The sequence below is a fragment of the Pseudopipra pipra genome, chromosome 5 (genome assembly GCF_036250125.1).
Source record: "Pseudopipra pipra isolate bDixPip1 chromosome 5, bDixPip1.hap1, whole genome shotgun sequence".
NCBI classification, from domain to species: Eukaryota; Metazoa; Chordata; class Aves; order Passeriformes; family Pipridae; genus Pseudopipra; species Pseudopipra pipra.
Genome location: NC_087553.1, coordinates 19421360 through 19436238, shown reverse-complemented (window position 1 = coordinate 19436238; position 14879 = coordinate 19421360). Strand labels below are relative to the sequence as shown.

The following is a 14879-nucleotide window of genomic DNA, read 5'->3' as shown; positions in this document are numbered from 1 at the left end:
CATGATTCCACACTTTTATCTTGCATCTTGCTTCTGTCTCTAGAAAACCAGAGTTCTCTGCCAGTTTAACGAGTTTGGCCTCAAGAAGGGGTCTGGCAAGTGTCAAAAGACAGAGCAAGGAGAAACATAGAACCAGGTACCTTGGGCCAGGGAAAGTGAAACCTATTTTGGTCACAGCAAGTTATTGGGTAATCTCAGGTGCCTTTAACACTGCACCATTATTTGTATTTCTAGATAAAGAGCCGGTTTTCACTTTCCTCTCATACTGTACTACTTTTACCAGGTCATTCATTCAGAAAGGGAAATGCTAGTCTTGAGACATTTTTCAGCTGAAGGTGGTTTGTATCTATTGCTATGCCTTACAAGAGTGCCTTCTGGCCTCATAACTCCTGCATTCCAGTTCCCACAATGACCCATTTCAAAGGAAAAGTAGGCAGTGCTCTAGCTCATCTTTCTGCTTTCTCTTTATTCTCTATTTCTTTGTCTGCTGGCTAGGAGGTTTTTTTTAAAGGTGGGTGTGATTTCAAGCCTTGTCAGGCCCAAAGAGGGCACATAACATGAGTTTCTCACCTTCAATGTTCAAGTCCATGAGGTGAGGTTGAGTCAATTACTTGGGCTGTATTCCTGCAAAATATAGTGCAGTACTTTAGTCATACCTTGTTAGCAAAGGAGAGCTGACACAGTTATGTAGGCATGCCATTTCCTTCTCTTTGCTATCTTTTCCTTGCATATAAACCAATTATCACACCCAGTCTCTAAAAACAGATATTTAGTGCCTGTCTTGGAACAAACTAAAAGTATCATTCACTTACTGATCTGCTAAAATGTTTGATTTGCATCCTTAAGGCAAAGTGAGCATTAATCATCTAGGCATTAATTCTGGAATATCCAAAGGAATGTCATGTTTGGTTTCTTTTGAATGAATTAAAACAGTCTTTCTGTTAGAAACAGGCTAATATCTTCATCACTTCCATGTACGGTGGTTTGGTTTGCTGTGTGTAGCAATCTCTCAGTCTGTAAACTGCATCTCTTTTAGATGAAGCTAAACAGGGATATATATACTCCTGGAGTGCAGCTACTGCATTCCCAGGGCTAATGAGCTGCCAGTCCAAGGGACAAGGTCAGGGATAGTCCAGAGTGAACTCCCAAATAGCTTATAGTGTAGACATGATTGCCATAACCAGCTGCTTTGCATGGTATTACTTGATAGGGTAGATAGGGCCTGCTCATTTTTGGAGAGGCGTATTTTGTTCTTCTCAGATGTAACAATTCGAATGACTGTTTATCCCCTGCACGTAACTGTCTAAGCAAGGTTAACAATTATGCCAGATTCAGGACATTACCATTCACTGGTAATTCCCTGTGTGGGCTGCTACACATACTATAGGGTTCTGCTTATATCCAGCCTCATGTAGGAAGTCTGAACTTTGCTCTTTGAAAGAGCATACCATACTATAGAGAATACAGCTGACCAGAACTACTTATTTACAAAGGTTAGCAATGACAAGGCATATGTCACCAGATATGATTTCTGCCTCTGGGGAAAATGTAGGGGTCTTGTATCTCACAATATAAATAAAGCACATAACCTTGCCCATATGTGGGAAGAGGAATTTTTGTGGTTGAGCACCAGGTCAGAGTGGCCAAGGGTACATGGCAGTCTAGCACACTAACTGCTCCTTTAGTTACAGGTTTTTTGCAGTAACTTAAATAGTTGCATGTTTCATATGTGAGAAATTACTCTCTGCAAGAGGCATTATTGGGAATGTGCTTATTCAGTCACAGTGATTTCCATATAAATTCTATCCAGATTGTTGTTGCTTGTATTTTGGTTGATTATACAAGTCTAACTTTGGATCTATGATTCAAGCCATGTCTTGTCCAATTTATATAATGTTCTCAGTAATCCAAAGCCTGGGGACCAAGCTTTGCTCTCTCTTATACAATCTTCTGTAGTTTTTATGTTGACTTTTTCTAAAGAATGCAGCATACACAGTAAAATATTATTAATTGAGTATGTTTACCTCCTACAGTGGAGCTCACTTTGTTATTTAAGGTACTTTACTCATGATAATTTAAAACTATAAAAATCCTTACACAAATCATAATGCTGTTTACGATGGGCATACTCTGGTGCCCATTAGATGGCAGTATTATATAACTAGAAGAGAAATGTGGCCTGTCACTGGATTCCTCAGAGGTTTTGACTTGCTCTCAACCTTACTGCTCTTAAAATTAAAATCAAATTAATTTAAAATAATGCAACAATAAAAAAAATAGATCAATTTGGTTTTAAAAGGATACTTTTTTTAAAAAGGACTCTGTATTATTGGTTTGCCAATACCTTTGCCATACTACTAAAGAAATATTCTAACAATTTCATCTTGTTTTCTAGAAAATTTGTTTGCCTAAATGACAATATTGATCACAATCATAAGGATGCTCAAACAGTGAAAGCAGTACTTAGGGATTTTTATGAATCAATGTTTCCCATACCTTCCCAGTTTGAACTGCCAAGAGAATATCGGAATCGTTTCCTTCACATGCATGAACTCCAAGAATGGTATGTTACACAAGTTGTTTTCAAGGTATCACACTGCAACAGCATATAATTTGGAAGATATTGGTAGACTAAAATTTGAGGTCTGCAGGATTTGGGTTTTTCTGGTGCTTAAATAGTCATTAATGTTTTATCAATTGGCCCTAATCTACTGCAAAGAAAATCTACTGTTGTTTTGTTTAAGTAATTCAGGAATTCTGGGTTTCTTTAAATGTTAAAAAATCCCAAACCATCTGGATAATAATCAGTAAAGATATATGTGTGTCTCACTTGTACATAATATGTGAAACTTTTGTGTGTTTATCTCTTGCCATTTTATAAATAACTTCAGAAACTGGGGTAGTTGACTTGAGAATACAAGCAAAAGATTGACAGATACAGTGACAGAAATGAGACAGGACTAATATAGTAAATCTGTTGCTGATCAGCACATTATGAAAAATAGCCATTAATAAGGAAAGCTAAAATATTAGAGGAACTGTAGAAGGAATCAGAAGGATTGTAGGTGACAAGAACAGGTGGAGATTGTAAGTGGCAGAGGGAGCAGGGGGCAAACCCATTTCAGCAGTTAGCTTTAGAAATTTGCACTGGAGGAATAGACATATTATTGGCTCCCTTTTTGAGAACCTCCATCAAGACTTTTTGTAGCTTCAGAAAGACACTTTGAATTGCTTGTAGCCAAAGATGAACCTACCAGGGTGGGTTAAAGCGTGCTGAAGTGCTGGTGGAAATCAAAATGTTTTCTGAATCATAGGATAGCCCAGGTTGGAAGGGACCTCAAAAGATCATTTGATCCAACATTTCATGGGAAACACTTCATGTGTAGATGTGGCACTTGGGGACATGCGTTAGTGCTGGACTTGGCAGTGTTCGCACAAGGGTTGGACTTGATCTTAGAGGTCTTTTCCAACCTAACTGATTCTAAGGTCTCGCTCTGTGACCAGTCACATCTTGGAAACTTCCAGTGGTGCAGACTGTACCATGTCCCTGGGGAGGCTGCATCCAGAATGATTGTTTTCACTGTAAAAAAATTTCCTTATGTCAAGACAAAACCAGGTTGTACGTGTTGCCCCTTGTCCTCGCCATGTGGCTTTTCATGAAGAGAGCCTCTGTCCTCTTTTTAGTCACCCTGTAAATCCTGGAAAAAAAAACTTTCTTTGCATGTTTCGTGGAAAGTCTTTAAAGTTTGAAAATTTGAATTTATAATATATGAAGCTGTTTTTTCTCTTTCCTTCTTTCCTTGTCCAGGAGGGCATATAGAGACAAGCTCAAATTCTGGACCCATTGTGTTCTAGTAACACTTATTGTATTTACAGTCATCTCATTTTTTGCTGAACAGGTAAAGTTAATGTATTATCAAATTTATATAACACTTAACAGATTGTGGAATCTTCAGGATAACATCAGATGTATTTTTTTATATAGGTTTTGAAGAGTAGCTAGGATTTTTTCCTTCATAAAAGAAGTAAAGATGTTATATGAATAATGATTAGCTGGCTTCAATTTTTAAGTCATCATGTTGAGAGTCCTTGAAAAGAGAGTCATATGGGGGGAAAGAGTGGTGTTCCCTTCTCAGGTGCCTTGTGACTGTCAAGTTCATCATCAGTGTGCTAAATTTGGAAGCTTAAAATCAGTACTTGTTTCTGAAATTCTTGGTCTATTAACTTACATATTGGTAAAAGTGCAAAGTAAATTAACAGGAAGGGAACTTAAGTAATAGCGGTACTGTAGTCCTGAAGAGAATCTTAAGGTATTTAGAGAGGCCTTTTCAAAATCTCTTCCCTATGTAATTGCAAAGACTCCTGTTGAATTCAAAAGGTTTTTAATCTGACTCGAAGGGGGAAAAAAAATGCCACTTCTGCAAGCTTAAAATGGCTTTCTTGAACATGATTAGTCCTGCTGAACTCAGAGGGAGTCAATGGAACAAATCACATGGGTAATTCTTTGCAGGTTGGGGCCTTAAGTAACACTTTCCGTGGTCTGATGAAGAGGGTGTAATTCTTGAAAGGTTGGCTTTTGATTATTATTTTTTTCCCACCTGTGACTTTTGCATGACTCTTTCCCTTGATTTTCAGCCTTTTGTATATATGAGAAAACTCCATCAGTAACTTGGTTTTGGAAGGGGATACTCAACTCAGTGTTACAGTTAGGAATATAAATACTGTTTTAAGATGCCAACTTTGTGTTGATCTTTTAGAAACTGAATGGAGCCCAGTGTTAGTTTAAATACACAAATTTCCTTTAAAATAACCAAAATATAGGCATACTTTCTGCTTATATTCTGATTATTAGGAAGTTCAGTGGAAATGTGCAGACCTAATAGATGAATTTGAGCAAAAAATATTTTTCCTGTGCAATGGAAAAAAAAAGTACAGTATTGACTAAATTACTGTAGATGGTACAGGTTTTATAGTTTCTAGGGTGAAAACCTGACCAGCTGTGGACCTTTAGCCCAGCAGAGAACTACATATTGTATCTTTTCTCTCCTCAGCTAATTGCACTTAAACGAAAGATTTTTCCAAGGAGAAGGATCCAAAAAGAAGCTGGTCATGAACGAATCAAAGTGTAGAAGAGCTTTATTTTGGAGATCAGTCTACCTCAAGATGTGACTAAGCATTTTAAATCTCTTTCATAAGTGTCTTTTCTGGTTTAACATTTAACTATGTTGATATGAAGAAAAAAATCATGCGTCTACAGTTAGAATCTCTGCAGTACTTTCATGATATAAAAGCTGTTGGAGCTGTGACATTGCAAAACAACAAAAAATAATTGCCGGAAACCTGTACATAGGCAGTTTTCAACAGATCTTACTTTATGACTCTTAGTTCCATGGCCATGTTATCCTTTTTTATAAAAAGGGTTACCTAAATAAATGTAACTGCATTTATTGCAGTGGATATTGCCAACGAGATAAAATGTTGGAAAGAAATGTTGTTTGGGATCAGCGTAACAAGTCTTTGATCTTGCATTCCAAAGCATTTTGCAAATTTCTGTCATTGCTGCTTTTTTTAAACCTATGGGGAAATTGAGAATTATGTAACTTGTCATTTAAATTTAGTAGACATTTAGAGATGTTGACATTCTTTAAAGCACAGTGACAATTCATTTCCCTATTTGTAGTATTTAACCGGGATTTGGAAGAAATGTATGCTAATAAAAAAATTACACAGTAATAAAACATGTAATGGTTATTTGAAAGGTATTTTATATCTGGTGTATTCTACTCCAACGAATACAATGATGTTATTTCTTGCCTTGATTACAAAGAGAGGATTGTAACGCAATGAAAATGATCAAGGAATAATATTTTACAAGCATTGTAAGTATAAAAGCAAAAGTGCCTCTCTATATGAATGGGTAACAAACTTTTAAAGCAGAAAAGTATGGGAGCAGTGTTTCACTACGGAAAACAATATTTGTACTGATATACAAAGCTTTGGTGTTTTTAAATTTAACAGGGTTTGGCCCTGTGTTTTGCTGAGACATCAGACTAATGTGGTTTTATGTAGGAAAGGGTACTGAATCTTTTCAAGCAGAAACTTTTGGTGGTGTATCTTCAGTTAATTGTGTTAACAGTATTCAAAAAAGCATTAATTTTTGTAATCAGATGATGTACAAAATGTATGTGCATATGTATTGTAAGATACTTGGTTTGCTTTGAAATTAACTAAAATGTGATAAAAGTTTTGTCTGTTGTTTCTGTTTTAAAGTAAACAAAAACTCGCCCATTTTGATAAATTAGCCAGTAATGTGTATGAAACCTTATATTATTTTTCCCTTAAAAAACCTCCAACTATAGTAATTTACTATTATTTTGAAGCATGAATCTGTTCTCAAAGTGGAATCAAGCTTTTAAGCACTATAAAAATGCAAGCACTTTTAATTATATTTCATGCTAGCAATATATATTATGCTGAAATGTAGAATATAAATAAATAGTTTAAATCTGCAGTACTTCAGCCTAGCAGAAAATGAGACGTTTCAAGAAATACAAGAAAGCTTTGATAACTTCTTACGCTTGAAAATATTAGGTAGATTCGAGTTTGACTGGGTTTTTTTTTTTTTAAATATATTTGACGTTCTAATCAAGATAGTTGGAAAATATTGTTGAAATTTTCAAGGCAGTTTTTCTTAATGAAGTTATGTATAAATAAGCAGATTGCATAGGTAGCTCAGCTGTCACTGCAATTCCTTTTTGTTTAGGCAAAGCTTCTTTGTCCCAGCCATATGTCCCACCTTCCCACTGCATTCCTGGCTGGGGGGACAGAGCAAGACCTGGGATGCTGTGCAGTCCTGCAGCACCCCCAGGACTGCTGTGAGGAGAGTCAACTCCACCCCAGGGAAAACTTAAACTTGGTCAAGGATGTACCAAGTAAAATTTCTCAAGTGGTTGGGGTTAATGAGAACATTGGAAATTGAAATAGCGTTAGGGTTCTTCTTTAATTTAGATTTGGCTTTCCTAAGGAAAAAGCAGAATACCTTAACTGGCTGAGGGCAGGAAATGAGAATCTGAAATATAAAACATGTGGCAGAAAAATATTGTCTGTTTGCAGTGATTTATGGAAAAATCCTCCTGCGATACCATACCATAGCTACATACACCAGAATACTTTCTGAAGGCTTTTTGTTATCTGAATGATAAATTAAAGCTATTTCGGGCAAAACCAGGTGAAGGTAGGTGAGCCTTAAACGAGTTAAATGCCGAATGAGCACGACGTGCCCGGCCCGGCGCGGCCCCGGCTCCTGAGGGCGCCGAGTGTGTCCCTGCCGCGCTCCGCCCGCCTTCCCGCCTTTTCCAGGGGGAGGAGGCGCTGAGGCGGCACCGCGTCCCGCCGTGCCCGCCAGCCTTTGTCGGCCGGGACAGCCTCGGGAGGAACGTGAGGGCTGCGGGGGGCGCAGAGGGGCTTGGGGCGAGCGGAGTTCCCTCCGGTGCGGGAGGGTGAGAGGCGCCCTTTCCCTGCCGCCCGCGGGTGCCCTCAGGGTGAGGCGGCTGAGGGCCCGAGCCTCCGCCGCTGCTCTGAGGTGGAGACAGGTGCGTCCCCGCGGGGAAAAGCCCCACGTAGGAAATTCACAGAAGCCCCGTTTTGTTTCATGTCTTTTTTCGGGGCAGGGTGAAAAACAGAGGTGAGTTTCTCAAAAAAAAAAAAAAAAATTACGCAGCTCGGGATTGAAGATCCTTGAATCGGCTAAAACAGGTACACGGCATTGATCGAGGGCTGCGAGGGGGCGAGATCGTTTTACGCCTGTGGGGGGGACTGGGGAGTCCTGCTCTGTAAACTGCTTTTCAGGAGAAAGCGTCTGTATGTCAGATAAAATAGGTGCTTGCAGTAAAATGTTGAAGTGCTTTGGCAGCCCAGAAACAGGCACAGCCGAATGCCACACCAGGACTCTCCTCCTTATATCTTGTTTTCAACAATCACAGTAGTTGAAAAGCAGATCGAGTGTTGAAAATTCTCACTCATTTGAGGATAATTTTAATGCAAGGACTTTTGATTTTTCCAGTTAATAATTTAAAGAGGTTTTGCTTTTGTTTTCCAAGACACTTGTAAGGTCTAAAAATCTTTGTACCGCAGAGGGAAGTATCAACCTCAGAAAAAGCTGGGTATTACAAAGCAGTGTTCCTTAGCTTAGTGTGGTCATGTTACATAGATCCATGTAATGTGTGGTTAAAAAATATTTTCACAACTGTGGACAAATAATTAAAAAAAAAAAACAAAACCAAACCAGAAATAGGAAACTGAGGTGTGTGAGAGCTGTTAATGTTCGGGTGACTTCACAGCCATGGAAATTCAGAAGACCTTTACTGGAGTTCCCAGTTTCACTGTGTGAACTTAATTTTCAGATCCATCTGTGCCCTGGCTTGTGGAAAACCTACATATATTTGTAGCTGTGTTGTATTGTATCTAGAATGAGAAGTTTACCCACTACTGAGTCATGTCTTGCTCAGTTTGGAAAACAGGGTACTAGCAGCTGATATCTTTCCATATTCCAAGAAATTCTGTTATTTTAAAAGAATTTTTAACAGGAAATGTCATGTGACACTTAACTTGAAATACCTCATAGCTCTTGCTATCAGAAAAAGATAATGAGAAGAAATATTTCAGCAAGGATTCAGTAGCTTTCTATTTCCTGTTGTATTTGTGTATTATTGCTATTGCTGATAAAATACTAAGGAAAAAATATTTTGTCACTCATGCATCTAGTGACTACAACTATGCTCTTTCTCTTCTAAATAGATTTTTTTCTCCTTGAATATTTATAAAAATATACAGAATATATAAAAATTACTATTACTAAAGTAAATCAATTAATATTTTTTAAGAGGGTAGTGTATGTGTATAATGTTTGCCAACATAGAAATGGCATTAGTTACATTACAGAGTGCAGAGGCATAATAGCTATAAAGAAAGATAATTCAGAAGCTGAAAGTTGCCCAGGACTTTTAAAAATGGCATAGGCACTTGTATATTTGTCTCTATAGTGCAGGATGGCTTGTACAATCACATTGTTCTTTATGGTTTACCATTTCTATATTTTGTAAAATAGAATACTGGCATAGCTTGTGTGGAATGCAGTACTGGATATGACAAAATGTATAATAAACATGGAAGGTGAGCAGGCAGGCACCTTAAGAAAATGGATAATTTACTTCTTTTTCAGCAGAATCAAGTGTGTTCCTATTAGCCCTGGCATTTTTTTTATTGAGTTCTTAAAACACCCCTGAGCACCTCAAAACTAAACCAGTTTGACTGCTTACATATCCTTACATGTGGAGACTGTTACAGAGGTATCCATGACAGGTCCATGTAAGCATGAAAACGTATTTATCTTCAAATTATTGTGGGGAAAGTTATGTAACAAATACAATATACTGTTTCAGCAGGAAAAGATCTCATTATGGCACCATCGGGAAGAAAGCATGGAGGAAAAGCTGCTAAACCAGCACCAGAAGAACAGACCCTACCTGCCTATGACTTTGAGGAGGATAGGAAAGAACTGAGTGGATCAGAGGAAGATATTAGAGAAGGTGCTTATATGCCCTTTTTTAGCACATTTTTAAAATGTGAACTTCATCACATTCCTGACTGTGAACAGAAAGACTGTGTCAGCCAGTGTCTGAGCAAGCAGGGTTTATAATGCTTAAGACAACCAGCCTCCTACTGTGTGGTTTTGATTGGTAAGAGGAGAGAACCCAATAGAATAGCTCTGTGTAGTGCACTGTTACGTCTTGAAATTACAGGTGGAGTCCTCAATAGAGTAGAATGTTGCTACATGATTATGTTACCTTATTTTAATGCCATATCCTTCTGTCACCTGGCTGCACAGAACACTGTGAGAGTGGGACAGAGCAAAGAGCTCTGCCTGCTTGTATGGAGTATTGAGTCAGATAAGGTAGTTGGAGTCTGGCAGGTTTAAAAGCACTTCAGGAAGAATCTGAACCAAAGAAAAGAAGAAGGAGAGAAAGCTGAGGCAAAAAGAAAATAAATCAGACAAGGGATTCTTGTTTAATTTTGAGGGAGTGTCATAAAAAAGTGGACTTCGCTTAAAAATACAGTTCTCATTCATCACATGCTAGTTTTTTGTAAAGTTTGATGCAACTCCACTTCTGAATTTTCATCTTTCAGCAGTTATCTCTGGGCTTGTTTCTTATTCATTTCTCCCCTTCATTTGTTTAGACTAAATTGCTGTTCCACTTATCCCTGCCTTTAACAGAAATCTGGTAGCCAAGGATTTTTTTTTTTCAAAATAATATAAATACATATTTGTGATTTTGCTTTTTAAAAGTTAGAGAGCATTTCAGGGCTCATTGTACAGTAAAATTCTAACAGATTGGGCTTTTTCGATTTTTACGTTATTTTTACCTTTCTGGTGATTGTTATATTGTGGGTTGCGACTAATGGGGTAGTAGTGGACAGGGAAAGTAAAACAGGTTGGGACCAGTGTAGAGGAACTCAAGGCAGTGCCAGCTCAAATCTGGCTTTGCAGAATCATTCACCACCATCTGTCAACTCCAGAACCAAAATTTTAGGAGCTGCATGTGTTATTGACAGGAACTGAGACCCATGAGACATGTTCAGAAAAATGGCATTACAGAAAAGTAACTACACTTTTAATAACTTGAACCACCTGCACAAAATAGGAGGTATTTTTGTAAGTATTTCTGTAATTTTTCTAAAGGTGACACACCAGTAATGGACAAGCATGGAAAGAAAAGACCTTTGGCGACTACTCATGTGGTTCCAGATGATGTGGGGTAAGGTTAGGTGTCTAAGGGGTTTTTTTCCAAAATAAGCAAGTAGATACCAATTTCAGTTATTCACTATGCTTGTTTTGCTGTGTTTGTTTTTGGTTTGGTTAGTATTTGATTCAAAATCAAGTGACAGACAATACAGCAGTTGTAGGTAAAAAAAGAAAATGTAACATTTTAAAATTAGTAATTCTGCAGTTCCTTTGTAGATATTTTTGAACACAAATGAAAATTTGATATATTTGTGTGAGTTTTTAAAATATTTATTTTTTAAAAATATTTTTTATTCTAAATTGTTGATAATTTCATTAAATTCCATCATTTTTTCCTCTGATTTTAGTTGCTTGAAGATATTACCAGTACTTTGAATGATCCAAATATTGCATGAAAAATAAATTATTTTTACAGATAAATCTTATTAAATTTAATAATTATGGGCAGTGTAAATGTAATAAGAAAGTGTATGCTGAAATAGTTTTGTAGGAGATTACAGCTGTTGAGTTGAATATATTGCTTTTACTGTATTATACCACTGCCTTGCACACTGGTGTTATCATCTTAAAGGTGCTGTAAAAAGAACCTTGATATTATTTACCTTGGATTTTCTTACTGTGCCAGTCATGCTATCTGGGATGGTACAGACTTGTTTCATTTGATGTTCCAAATACTATTTGTGTTTTCTTTTTTCTAGGGAATAATCAATCTTATTTACTGAATGCCCTCACTCAAGACCCTTTAAATGCCTAATAGTGTTTTTTTACTGGAGAGTAAGTTAATAGATTCCAGTATTTTTTTTTTAAAAATACTTAAAAAGGGACCTCTCACAGGAGGAGAAAAGGAGTATAATTATTTTATCTTGTAGAGCAGTAGCAGCTCTGTGACAGCTTACAAGTAATAGGCACGTGAATAAAATTAGTTTTAAGCATATAAAACAGGTCTTACTCTAAAGCCAGAAGATGGGCAAATAAAAATTTGAAATGCTGTTTTCTAGGGGTGAAGTACAGAATATGCTGGAAAGGTTTGGAGGTAAGTACATTTACATTCTAATAAATTTAAAAAAAAAAAAAAGTTGTAGAATTGGCAGTAATTTCTTACCATAACATAACTTTCAAGACTTACATAAAATGAACAGTCTTTGTAGCATTTTTCAGCATTTCTGAATAAAGCCAGTTTTCAGAAAAAAAATTATATCTAAGTAGAGCAAAGAGAAAGAAGAAAAGGGAATAACTGCACATAAAGTAAGTATTATGTAGGTAACTACAAAGGAAAAGGGAAAGATGCATGAGTGCTTTTGATAATTCCAATTTTAAGATGAAGTTTAAGAGGTCGTGAATATATTGTAGAGAAAAGGGATGATGATAGTTAGGTATTGTTCTCACTCAATTTTTTGTTACACTGACATGGGGGATACTGGAGATTGCAAGACTTGAGTGAGAAATAAGGGGCAGGTAAATGTGAATATAAGCAGTTAAGTAGAACAAATGGTTCTAATTCTAGACAAGCAACTTTGGAAGTAAACTTTAGTTGCAATAGAGAATGAGAGTAGTCTGTACTCAGCACCTTCAGAAATTTAGAGAATAGGGAATCAGCTATTAAGAGAATTTTAGCAGTCATGATGAGTATGAGTTTATAGAAGAGCCAAATAATGAGGGTAAGTAATGCCAGTCACCTAGTGATGATTTATGCATGTCACTTAGTAGGATTTAGTACAGTCATAGTCAGATCCTCAGATGGCTTTACTTACAGCTAAATTACCAGCTGAATTCTAGATAGCTGATGGGTTATAGAAAAACCACCTTTCATTTGTAAAGAATGTGTAACACCTATCACAGTGTAAGAAAACATCAAAAAGGAAGGGAAACCATCTTAATGTCAGTATTCCACACTCAATAGTTGATTAATACTTTCGTTGTATGTAATAAATAAGCTGTACAGAGTCATTACTTGCATGTCAATCTTAAGGTGAAAGAGGAGTTAAAAGGATTCCTTAATGCACGAATTAAGACCTTTTGCTGTCACAAAATTACATATTTTGTATTATATAATAGAATACTAGCATAGGTCTGGCAATTTAGATAAGAGGAGGATGGTAAAAAGTTATGATTGCTTGTAATTTAAGACTTAAAAAAGGAAGGAAAGGAAGGACGGATGGAAGGAAAATTAATGGATCAGAGAGAGGATGCTGTCTGCACAAAACAGTAGGTTTGGCATTAGCAGGGGCAGATGCCTCAACAAATTAGGAAGGTTTGACAGGTGTTTCCTGAAATCTATAGTGAGATGGAAAAAAAATTACTGTATTAACCTTAAACTATGACTTAGGTCTCCAAATGTAAATTAAAGTGAAACACACTACCTTATATTATTAAAAACTACTGTCTCTGAAGTATAAATTACAGTTTGTTGTTCATTCAATATGTTCACAAAGATAGTAGCCACATGCTACCTTTAATTTCTTTCTGAAATCCAAGTAATTTGAATATTACTCTGAAACAGGTGTGGGTTTTCTAGGAAAAAATATAGTTAAAGTGTCAGCATATCTAGGTCCTTCAGACCTTGAAGGTCTGGAAACTCTGAGCTAGCACCACAGTCATGCAGCTAGACTCATGAAGATTTTGAGTTACTAAAATATCCTGAGGTACTAAAGAAAAGAGGAAGTTTATGCAAGGTATCTGTGGCTTTGAATGGAGAATTTATAGGCTGTGAGTTGTGCAAATACAATGTGCCTGCACAGTGTGAATTGACTGGGTAGTGCTTCCAGTGCTCCAAGAATGTGTGTGTAGTTCCTGCATAGGTGATGCCTTGGAAGTGCACGTTGGACCACAATAATCAGTAGGGAAGCCCCGATCTCAGCGTACAGAATGGGAGCACTGCAGCTGCCCTGAGTTCAAGCCACTGGAGTTTGAGTTCACTGTGTGTGTCAGTTCAAAGCCAGTCTGACACTGGACCCACCACTGGTCTGACAAAATCAAAGCAGCTGCAGCTGAGTCACATCACAGTGGGTCCTGTTTGGTCTGGTGTCTGAGAGAGGTGGGACTGGAAGGCAATGCTACACTTGTTGTGGGGCTGGGCAATGCTTCTTTCCCTTAGAACACACCTCATTTGCTTCTCAGTATTTTTAATAAATGGCACAATGTATCCACTGTGCTTAATTTCTAAATATTCTTTGACTTTTAGCTGACATTAACAAGGCTCTCTTAGCTAAGAGAAAAAGATTAGAAATGTATACAAAAGCCTCACTCAAAACCAGTAACCAGAAGATTGAACATGTTTGGAAAATGCAGCAGGAGCAAAGGTAACATTTACCCTTGTTTTTCAAACCTGTGGAACCAGACTGCCTTTTGTGTCACAGCATGGATAGTTATTCTGTCTTCTTGCAATTAAATGTCAAGTACTGTATCTTCTAGTTCAATATCTGCTCAGGGCCTCTGCTGCCTTCAATTGTGTCCACTTTGCAAAACTGACAGTAATAGTTTAGCATATTCTCTTTTGAACAGAGAAACTTAAGATTGGAATTCTGAGAGCAAGGTATGTTAAAGAGCTGGTTTTATTTTTATGGAAAGTGACCTTTGATGTTATTTTTGTCTTTTAAAACAACGAGGAGGGTTTTTTCCACTTTGGAATTTTCTGTTTCTACTTGAAAACTTGAAAAAATGTTCAGTAAAACTTTAATGCTATTCAGGTTAAGAAAGAAAATAATTTTCACCCTACATAATATTTCTCTCCCCTCCTAAGACACATTTAATTGCTACATCTGATACTACAGGTAGAGCAAACTGAAAAATGAGACAGCTAAAAACTGAAAGTCAGCAATACTTACAACTGTCTTGGTGTTGTTCTATATATATATGTGTATATATATATTTATCTGAAATGTCTATGGACAAAATTTAAATTTACATAGAGAAACTCAGATCATCATAAACTCATGAATAAGCTGATCAACTTTGCGTTAAAAACCCCTTAAGTTAAAACAAAGATCTGTAATTGGGTTAGAACTTGGTCAGAAAACCTCACACTGTTAGGAAGAAAAGTTGTTATATTTCTTTTTAACCTGAGTTTTGTACGCGGGTG

The 14879-nt window shown here is 36.9% G+C and overlaps 2 protein-coding genes across 13 annotated transcripts in view; both read left to right on the top strand.

The window, feature by feature from the left end:
• GNPTAB (N-acetylglucosamine-1-phosphate transferase subunits alpha and beta) overlaps positions 1-6247 on the top strand; it is a 42530-nt gene extending 36283 nt beyond the window's left edge. For 4 of the 5 annotated variants that reach the window (XR_010430643.1, XM_064654794.1, XM_064654796.1 and 1 more), the window contains 3 exons: positions 2396-2563; positions 3809-3899; positions 5052-6247. Coding sequence is in view for 4 of the 5 variants with exons in the window: in XM_064654794.1 (XP_064510864.1) it covers positions 2396-2563; positions 3809-3899; positions 5052-5129 (337 nt within the window). In the remaining variant the exon portion in view is untranslated. Of the gene's footprint in view, positions 1-2395; positions 2564-3808; positions 3900-4510; positions 4569-5051 lie in introns of all 5 variants that reach the window. The other variant, XM_064654795.1, reaches the window with a different exon arrangement.
• Positions 6248-7352: 1105 nt separating this feature from the next.
• SYCP3 (synaptonemal complex protein 3) overlaps positions 7353-14879 on the top strand; it is an 11539-nt gene continuing 4012 nt past the window's right edge. Inside the window, exons 1-5 of one of the 8 annotated variants that reach the window (XM_064654813.1) lie at positions 7353-7437; positions 9444-9587; positions 10739-10814; positions 11800-11834; positions 13983-14100. In XM_064654813.1, the coding sequence (XP_064510883.1) occupies positions 9458-9587; positions 10739-10814; positions 11800-11834; positions 13983-14100 (359 nt within the window). In that variant the 5' untranslated portion in view covers positions 7353-7437; positions 9444-9457. The other 7 variants (XM_064654812.1, XM_064654811.1, XM_064654815.1 and 4 more) reach the window with 7 other exon arrangements.